Source organism: Microtus ochrogaster, linkage group LG12 (genome assembly GCF_000317375.1).
Source record: "Microtus ochrogaster isolate Prairie Vole_2 linkage group LG12, MicOch1.0, whole genome shotgun sequence".
In the NCBI taxonomy this organism is placed as follows: domain Eukaryota; kingdom Metazoa; phylum Chordata; class Mammalia; order Rodentia; family Cricetidae; genus Microtus; species Microtus ochrogaster.
In genome coordinates, this window is record NC_022036.1 from 4,699,765 (window position 1) to 4,709,913 (window position 10,149).

General features: G+C 42.6%; 1 protein-coding gene across 1 annotated transcript; it reads left to right on the forward strand.

The window, feature by feature from the left end:
* Nucleotides 1–8,470: 8,470 nt before the first annotated feature.
* On the forward strand, nucleotides 8,471–9,409 carry LOC101992238 (olfactory receptor-like protein OLF3). Its single transcript, XM_005363815.2, has one exon. It carries the CDS (start codon nucleotides 8,471–8,473, stop codon nucleotides 9,407–9,409), a length of 939 nt encoding a protein of 312 aa, XP_005363872.1.
* The last annotated feature ends 740 nt before the right edge of the window (nucleotides 9,410–10,149 follow it).

The window sequence follows — 10,149 nt, forward strand, 5'->3', positions numbered from 1 at the left end:
GATGGCCCTCTTCACCTATATGCAGCCCCGCTCGACAGTCTCAGCTGAGCAGGACAAGGTGGTAGTGGTCTTCTATGCTGTGGTGACCCCCATGCTGAACCCTCTCATCTACAGTCTGAGGAACAAGGATGTGAAGGCCGCGCTGAGCCGAGTTCTGATGAAGAACTTTGAGTCAAAGCATTGAATTAGGAGACAATTTTCTAAAGAAAAGGGTGTCCTTCTGAAGACTGTGGACAGGCTTACAAGTAGGTCATGTATGTGGCACACACCATTGCCTGTCATTGACTCTACTTTCCTAATCCTGACCAGCATTGGGTATGAACCACTCACGTGACCTCCTCTTAAGTGTGACTGTGTGTGTGTGTGTAAGGGCATAGGTATCAGGACCTAAGTCTACATAACGCTTCTTTGAGGTAAAAGAAAACAGAATTTTGTCTTAGTCCTTATTTTGACCCCTGTTTTATTTCAAAGAAAATGAATCACTGCATGTTTAAGATGCAAATGCTGGGGCTGGAGAGATGGCTCAGTGGTTAAGAGCATTGCCTGCTCTTCCAAAGGTCCTGAGTTCAATTCCGGCAACCACATGGTGGCTCACAACCATTTGTAATGAGGTCTGGTGCCCTCTTCTGGCTTGCAGACATACACACAGACAGAATATTGTATACATAATAAATAAATAAGTATTAAAAGAAAGATGCAAATGCTGTGCAGAAAGTTAAATGAAGTGTGTGTGTGTGTGTGTGTGTGTGTGTGTGTGTTTTCAATTGAAAGGAAGAGAGAAAACAACACAGTAGAATGGAAAGTTAGTTCAGACATCAGAGCTATGCCCACAACTTATCTTGTCAATACTCTAGTTCTGGGATGGTAAGATATCTCTGTGGGTTAAGGCACTTGAACCCAAGTCTGGTGGCCTGTGTTGGATCCCTAGGATGAAAGAAAAAAATCTCAGTCTCACAAGCTGTACTCTGAATTCCACAAATCTACCATGGCACACTCGTACCTGCCACAACACACATACACCATTAATCAATCAATCAATAGACAAACAAACGGCAGGGGTCTATTTCCTTCCTCAAGTCTGTAAATATGTGTCTAACTTTTCTTCAGTCAATGAGAAAAGAAAATTATCAACCTCCAAGCTTAAAACTTGTCTGTGCTGCAGAATCAACAGGCTCTTGTCAGAAGTACAGAAGCTGAGCTGAGGCTGGGAGTCTGTCAGAAAAGCACATGGTGGGCGAGCATGAGAATCTGAGTTTGTTTGATGCCCATAACTGACATCAGATGAGGGCTGTGGGGCCTGGAGAGATGGCTCAGAAGTTACAAACCACTTGCTACTCTCACAGAGAACCTGGGTTTGCTTCAAAGCTCCCGAAGGCAGCTAACAGCTCTCTGCAACTCCAATTCCAGGGGATTCCACACCCTCTTCCAGAATCTGTGGTTACCAGCCACCATGTGATGATATGCATACATAAATGCAAAGCACCCATACACATAAAATAAAGAGAAAAGAAATGAAAACTTTAAAAAAAACTTAAGAGATTGATATTGATGTGGTAGAATGCATCAATTGTAATTCAGTGGAGTGGCACAGAGTAAGATTCCCGATACTCACTGGTCAAGTGATTGGTTGCATAGGTGGATACCCAAGGTTGTCCTTTGGCTTCCATACACTTGCACACATGTCTTTACACACTGTACATCCACATGCACGTGTGTTCATGAACACACCACATACACACACACATGAACATATACAGAGGAAAGTCCATGAATCACATGACTCACACATGGTCCAGCCCATCTTATTAGGGTGGAGACCACACACAGGACCTAAGGCTGGTGACTGTTATGAAATCCACAGCTCTGGGCATGAGCACATCCCACAGGAATTCTATTTCTTCTTTCTCTTTCCAAAATTCAGGGAGGTGAAAGTCAGAAAGTCCCACATTAAGGACCTCAGATAGATGTCTAACAATTGTGTCTAACTGCATCCTCTTACTAACCCTTGGGAATGGATTCAGCACACACACATGACCAGACGGCTATACTGCACATACATAGTCAGGATGATCAAGGTATTCCGTAAGGAAAGAACTCTGTTTCTCCACCAGAAATAACTTAACAAACACCAAAAATAACTGAGTTCCAATCACCCAAGATGATAAAAACAAGACAGTGATGATCTGATCTTAACTAATGTTTAAAACAACTTTTTCAAAACCATAATTAGATATCATTTAATAGATCTCGATCTTTCCAACAAAACTAAATAAACACTATAGCATATTTTAGAACAATTCAAACTTTTAATGCATGCATTGAAAATGGTTTGAATAAAAGATCAGGACAGAACTGAGCAGACACTAAGTTTCTAGTGAAGCTTTTTGCTTCATTGGCATTCAGCATCTCCATAATGTCATACAACCTCATGCCTTCTCAGATTTGGACCGTTCTTTCCAGACCCACAACAAATCACCATTCCAACAAGGAAGTCACTCCTTCTCCCCGCTCCTGACAAGTATGATGATGCTTTCCATCTACAAACTCATCAACTTTTAGGGTTTCGTATAAATGTGGTCATAAAGGATGTACAATATTGTGTCTGGGCTTCTCACTTAGTATAATGCCTTTTGTGTTCTATACCTGTAGAAATAAGAGACATCTCACTTTTTCCTGACTGATTCAGAAACAAAATTTAGTGCTAGAAAAGATGGCTCAGCTGCTACAGGCAAAGGCTCATAACAAAAATGACAAAAATAAATCGATGTAATGTCAGCCATCAGATTCTTGACATGGGTCAAAAAAAGACAGCCAGTCTCTTTAACAAATGGTTGCTGGGGATATTAGATACAAGTGTAGAAACTGGAACTTGATTCTTATCACTTACACACTGCAGCATCAATTCAAAATGGATCAAAAACCGTAACATAAAACCCAATTTATTTCAATTTCTCACACCAAGTCAGGGAAATAATTCTTTTATTCAGACTCCTGCCAATATTCTCTGAGTATAAAATGAGCCATAGATCGTCTGATTAGCCTAGAAACTAGAAGGGTAATTAAAAGTTGAGGCAAGAAGCTTTCAAAATGTTGATCCCAAAGGGGACTTTAGAAAGAAAGGTGGGTGACAGAGATGTAACTGGAGGAAGAGCGTACAAGAATACACCAAGACAAAGTAATTGCTCTCTGGGGATACCTAAGCTCTGAAAGTTCTCAGATCAGACCGACAAAGTAAAACTTCTGTGCCTAAGACAAATGGCAAGTGCTTCGAGGACTTCCTAAGAGATGAGCCACAAGCCCAGCCAAAATGAATGGTGCACACCATGTGAGTACCAGCATCAATGGCCAGCCCAAGGAGAGCATTCAGAGGAGGTGGTGAGATGAAGGAGCACAAACCTTTGGGAGCTTCCAGGACTGCTTTTCTAACCTCTAAGGTACTTTTTTTTTCTGGCTGCAGCTAGACATTTTAAAAATAGTGATTTAGATTATGTAAGTCATTTGACGGAATCCTCCTTCACAATCAGTCATCCAATACACAATATAACTGAAATGTTCTAAATACATAGATAAACACTCCTGGGACAAAGTATTAGAGCTCAATGGCTATTTTCTTGGCCTTGAAACATCTGTACTGTTGGAGTAAGAAGGAACGGACGAGGGAAAGGGTTTGTAAATGACCCAAAGGATGGTATGGAACCCATCTTTTCTAAAAGGTGAGATCGTAAATATTCTCAACTGCCCAGTACCAATAGCATAATTTTTAAGGAACTAAAGTAGGTGTAATATTGATCCAGCTGAAAAAAAATGAAACAAAAACTTGTTAGTAAGTATCACACTGTAAGAATTATGAGAGATGGACTTTGGAAAGAGGCTCATATATCAGAGGACAAGTGCTTTATCCTTGGACCAACTGGTTTTTCCCAGTACTAATGATATACACTCTTATCCTTATTTCTTTAGTCCTTGGTCTTTAAGACAAGAAATTTCACTTACCGAACTCACCTCAAAAACAGTTATATGTGTGACCTAAATCCTAAAACAGGAATCTTAGTGGCCCCTCTTTTTAAATTTATTTTATAATTCATTATTTATTTATGTGGGGACATAAAAATGGCATGCAAGTGGAAGTCAGAGGACAACTTGTATAGGGGTTGGTTCTCTCTTCTGTCTATGTGGATCCCAGGGATCAGACTCAAGCTGTAAAACTTGGAGGGAGGCTCCTTCGTCCATATTGATCTGTCTCTCACCCCTGGCCCTTACTTCTTGCTAACAATTTATATATATTTATATAATTTATATATATATATATAGAATATATAGAGTTATGAAAGATCAGAGAATTGTTTTCCTAATATGCTGCCTTAAAATCCCATAAAGATTTTTAATATTAAATTTTTATCACATTAAATGTTTATCACAAGCCTCTCTAACTAGATGGAATCTTAATGTTTATCAAATCAAATGTGCTGGCTGAACTGAACAGGTGAAAAATAATCTATGCTACAGAACTGTGTAATTTAGCTGTGTAACTGATGAAAATCAGACAACGATGAAATTCTGTGCAGGCAGGAAGTCAGGCCCCATTGTCCTGCCTTCCTCGCCATCACTTCCAGTTCAGAGGAGCAAACATTGGTTCTTAGTTCTACTTTGTAACTTCTATGTTTCTACTGCCTGGGACACAGTCAGGACCTGTCTTCAGTTACTGAGGAGATGTTGGGACTTTCTCTGAGTAGGGCATAGTGACACCATCTCTCCTTCTTCCTTGCAAGAATAAGACTCTGGAGACAGAGGGCTCATTCACCCTTATTTTCTCTGCTCCTGTCACAGGTCAGGTCCTAGCCAGTACACAGCATATGTTTATCAAATTCAGAAAGGCGAAATGAAATTCCCTCATTATCCTAAGAAGCTGAGAACAACACTATATATTAAGAAGAAGTTGGTCCTTTTATAAAACCAACATCAAAATATTACTAGAAGAAATAGATGCTGAGTTCATTCTTTATATAACAGTGGTATGGACACTGATTATACATAGATTCTGCCTTGGTTCCTGAAATATTTTGAAACATGGCTTTTGCAATTAAATTTGGTCATTAGAAGTTATTGTAAATGACCTTGTGTCCCTCCCCCATTCTGTTAGCGTTCTGATCTCCTGGACTTCCTATTGTCACTTGTCCTCATGCTTATAGATAGAAAAGTGATGTAGACTTTCTGAGTTCAGGAACAGTGCCCGGTAGGGAGTTACTGAGTGTTTTCCCAAGATGCATTCATGTTTACTGGTTCATCTGGCCTCACTTGACATACTCTGCAGAAAGCTTTATTTATTTGTTGTTGTTCAGTGATTCCAATGAAGAACACAGAGTTAGGGAAGTCAAGAAGCCTGTAACAGGGCAGCCTCCTCAAACAGACAAGCTGGACTTCAGATCCCCTGACGGCACATTCAATGCATTGCCTGCTCTACAAGGCAAGATACCATTCTAGATCTGCCATCTATGGCCATCAAGTATACTTATCCTTAGACTATATCTGTCAACAACCACTTCTGCCTCTCACTTATAAGTTAGGAAACACCTGAGATCGTAACTACAGCTTCAAATTGGTCCTGAGGTGAATTTGAGACTTGAGCAAGTGACCTCATTTGGCCCCTGGGTTCTTTAGATATAAAACAAGAGGGAGGAGATAAGACCTCATGTTTACTTCTATTTTTAGCAGGACTGACCACAATCTGGATGGAATCTGGATCATTCACACTAGTCAGAAGATGAGGATTCTGTATACAGCAACAAGTGATCTGGGAATGGTAACAAGTCCAAATTGGACCACTTCCTCTGCTGACTCAGTGGATGGGCTCTGGACCGTTCCAGTGCTCTGAATCCCATCCAGCACCTCCTAATCTTAATCCTACCCACTAACCTTCACTAGGAACCTAAAGTCAAGTTCTTTTTTTTCTTTTTTATTCATTTTTAAAAAGAAAACAAACTATCTTTTTTTAATTATACATACCAATCCAAGTTCCCACCCCCTCCCTTCCTCCCATTCCCTAAACACACCCTCCCACCCTACCCATATCCAGTCCTCAGAGAGGGTAAGGCACATCGCTTTGGGGAAGGTTCTAGGCCCTCCCAACTACCCAATGAGGATAGATTCCCAAAAAGCCATTACATGCAGTAGGGATAAATCCTGGTGACATTGCCAGTGGCCCCTCAGTCTGCCCCAGACATGCAACTGTCAACCACTACCCAAGAAACTAGTTTGGTCCTATGCTTGTTCCTTCCCAGTCTGGCTGGAGTTGGTGAGCTCTCATTAGCTAGGGTAAACTGTTTCAGTGGGTGTCCCCATCATGGTCTTGACCTCTTTGCTCATATTCTCACTCTTCCTACTCTTCAACTGGACTTTGCAAGCTCAGTCCAGTGATCCAATGAGGGTCATTGCCTCTGTTTCCATCACTTGCTGGATGAAGGTTCTATGGTGATATTTAAGATAGTCATCAGTCTGACTACAGGGCAAGGCCAGTTCAGGCATCCTCTCCTCTATTGCTTAGGGTCTTCGCTGGGGTCATTCTTGTGGATTCCTGGGAATTTCTCTAGAGACAGATTTCTTTCTAATCCTATAATGGCTCCCTCAATCAAGATATCTCCTTCCTTGCTCTCATCTCTGTCCTTCCTTCTTCTCGGCTATCCCATTTCCTCAAATTCTTCTTAACCCTCTCCTTCTCTCCTCCTCTTCCTCTCCCACCCTTTCTTTTCATCCTACCCCTACGCTCCCAATTTTGTCAGGTGATCTTGTCTGTTTCGACCTAAATACACTTTCTACCTGTCACGGTTGCCACAGTGATATCTTCTGGTCAGGATCAAAGACAAAGGGAGGCCAGAGCTGCCTGCACTGTACAGCAACTCTCTACTCTCGCTTGCAAAAATTTAGGTGGGCATCTACCCTCTGTTTCCAGCCAGGGGAAATCAGGACAGAATTATGCTTTACAGAACTCCTGTGTTTGGTGATGTGGCTCCACTGTAGCTGTATTAAGGATAATATACAGTATTTATATTGCTTGGCTGTATATGCACAAACTGGTTCATTGACTTCCAAAGAAAGCACTAAGGTCCATTTCTTTTATTTCTGATTTGATTCTGTGTACCCACTGATTTCCAAAGAACAGAGTCTTAATATTAAAAGGAAAGATTTCCCAAAGACTGGCCGAGAGCATGGAGCCTGGTATGTTCAATACATTTTCCAATAAATGAGTTATTTTCTTGTTAAATATCTTAAGTAAAAGAAGAATACCTAGAGATTATACTGCCAGTAAAAATCTGAGGGAATTTAATTGGATTTTCCCAAGAACCAATCAGCCACCATGATGGACATATGACGATGTAGCGCAAACTCAGATGAGGAAGGGGAACTCCCAACAGTGAAAGGATTGAGAGTTTTCTCATCATTTCCTGCGTGGTGTCGGTGTGTCTGCTCCCACGGCTCACCAGAAGTTCTCGGCACACCACCGTTTCATCACCTTCTTAAACAGCTAAATAAATGCTCAACACTTCCCAGACTAGTTACATGTAATAACGACGTGAGAAACATCCACAATGATAATTTAATTACGAAGGCTGAAATTTAATTATCCAAGTACTGACCTTGTTCCTTTCATAATGCTTAACACAATTAAATTAATTTTGTAATTTTTAAATTAATCTCTGTGTCCCTGGTTAAATTACAAGAACCAAGAGAGCAGGACTTGTAAGTCTGTCTTTTTTTTCTCTCTCACAGACAGGAACAGCAACAAAGAAAGCCCACACCATTTCCAGGACACAGCAGATTCCCATCTCGAAGAGAGTCTGTCCTTGGGGATGACGAGTGCAGTGAGGAGGATGTAAGAGGATTCTCTTCTACACCATCATTTAGACTGGAACTTAATGGGAATAGGAAGTACAACTGAACGGATGCTTACAAAATGGCATTCAGGAGTGCGGAAGCAGCCCTCCATACCCAGTAGTGCCTGTAAGACTTGTGCCCCTACTGTCTGACATTGAAGAAGCTACCTTTCTTTGCTTTTTCCCATTTTCATTAAGACCTTTGGCACTTTCACATCTTCCTTCCTGAGGTTTTCTTTTACTTTCATGTTTTAATGCTGTATTGCTCTCTCCTCTTTTCCACCATCCATTTTGTTCCCTTTCCTTCTACCCTGACAGAATGCCGCCACCACATTGTTTCAATTTGTAGAGTCCTGGATGTAGAAGTGGGATTGTCTCCTCAGAGCCAAATACACTTGGGTCGGCAGCCATGTCTTTCTTCCTCCTCTGTCTCGACTACATTCTTCCCTACTCGCCCAAATTAAAGAACCAGCCTATGTCCCAGGTCCAGCTCCAATCACCAATCACAACCTAGGACTCAGTACATGACCTATAGTGTCGCCTGTACTTGCCCTCCCTGACCTGCCCTTCCCCTATTCCTGGCCAGCTGACCTAGCTGCTCCATGAGAGAAAACGTGACCTGGGTGAGTGAGTTTATCCTGATGGGTCTCACCAGTGACAAGCACATCCAAGCTGGACTCTTTGTCCTCTTTGGGGCCACATACCTGCTGACTCTGCTGGGCAATGGACTCATCGTCCTCCTGATTGCACTGGACCCACGACTCCACCTGCCCATGTATTTCTTCCTCTGCCACCTGTCAGTGGTGGACATCTGCTACACCTCCAGTGGGGTCCCCCAGATGCTGGCACACTTCCTCATGGAGAGGAAGACCATCTCTTTTGCCCTATGTGGGATCCAGCTTTTCTTTGCTCTGGCCCTAGGAGGGACTGAGTTCTTGCTTCTGGCTGCCATGGCCTATGACCGCTATGTGGCTGTCTGTGATCCACTACGGTACACCGTGGTCATGAGTCCAAGGCTCTGCATGGTTCTGGCAGGTGTCTCTTGGCTTGTGGGTGTGGTTAATTCTGCTGTGGAGACAACGGTCACCATGCGCCTTCCCACCTGTGGGCACAATGTGCTCAACCATGTGGCCTGTGAGACACTGGCCCTTGTCAGGCTGGCCTGTGTGGACATCACCCTCAACCAGGTGGTGATACTGGCCTCTAGTGTGGTGGTGCTGCTGGTGCCCTGCTGCCTGGTCTCTCTGTCCTATGCCCACATTGTGGCTGCCATCTTGAAGATTCGCTCTACCCAAGGACGCCGCAAAGCCTTCGAGACCTGTGCCTCCCACCTGACTGTGGTCTCCATGTCTTACGGGATGGCCCTCTTCACCTATATGCAGCCCCGCTCAACAGCCTCTGCTGAGCAGGACAAGGTGGTGGTGCTCTTCTATGCTGTGGTGACCCCCATGCTGAACCCTCTCATCTACAGTCTGAGGAACAAGGATGTGAAGGCTGCTCTGAGACGAGTTCTGATGAAGAACTTTGAGCCAAAGAATTAGGAAGCAATTCTATAAAGAGGCCATTTTTCTTCGTAGCAGGAGTGGAAGTATATGGCTCCTTATGGTGTGCAGATAAGTGGGCTGGGGTATATAGCTCCTTGTGGTGTATATATAAGTGTGCTTGGGTATATAACTTCTCATCGTGTGCATGTGTTTGTGCACACAGGACTGTGATGTGAGATACATACACTTGTTTGAGTTAAAACAGAACTAAGATTTTCTTTTGGTTTCTTCCTTATGTCAAAGAAAGTGAATTGTACATAATTAAAATGATCCAACCCACAAAAAAACTGGATGAAATATATTTATTTTCTTAAATGAAAGAAAAGAGAAATGACACAGCAGATATAGTGATTAGAAAGGATTACTCTCATCAAACATGCACACAATTTATGCCAAGATCCCTTTCAGGGCTAGAATCTCCAAATATATAGAAATCAGACAGAAAGGAAGAAGACATAAATAGTAAATTGCACAATTTTCTGGGCCTATTGATCCAATTGGCCTTAGGACAGAAGAATAAATGTCATGATTCCCACTTGGTGCAGCCCATCTTACGAGGGTGTGGAGCTCATACAGATCAGAAGCCCAAGTTATAATCATGATCTCCACAGCCCTAGTGAGCAAGCTTTGGTCACGTGCAAGTCCCACGGGCTTCCCTTGTCCTCTTTCCAATTCCAGCTTGAGAGAAGGCAGGTGGCAGGCCAGCAGGACACCAAATCCGGGCCTCAAACTCATGT

Excerpts from the sequence above, each read along its gene's own strand:
- LOC101992238 (XM_005363815.2), top strand. The coding sequence starts at position 8,471 with ATGAGAGAAAACGTGACCTGGGTGAGTGAGTTTATCCTGATGGGTCTC.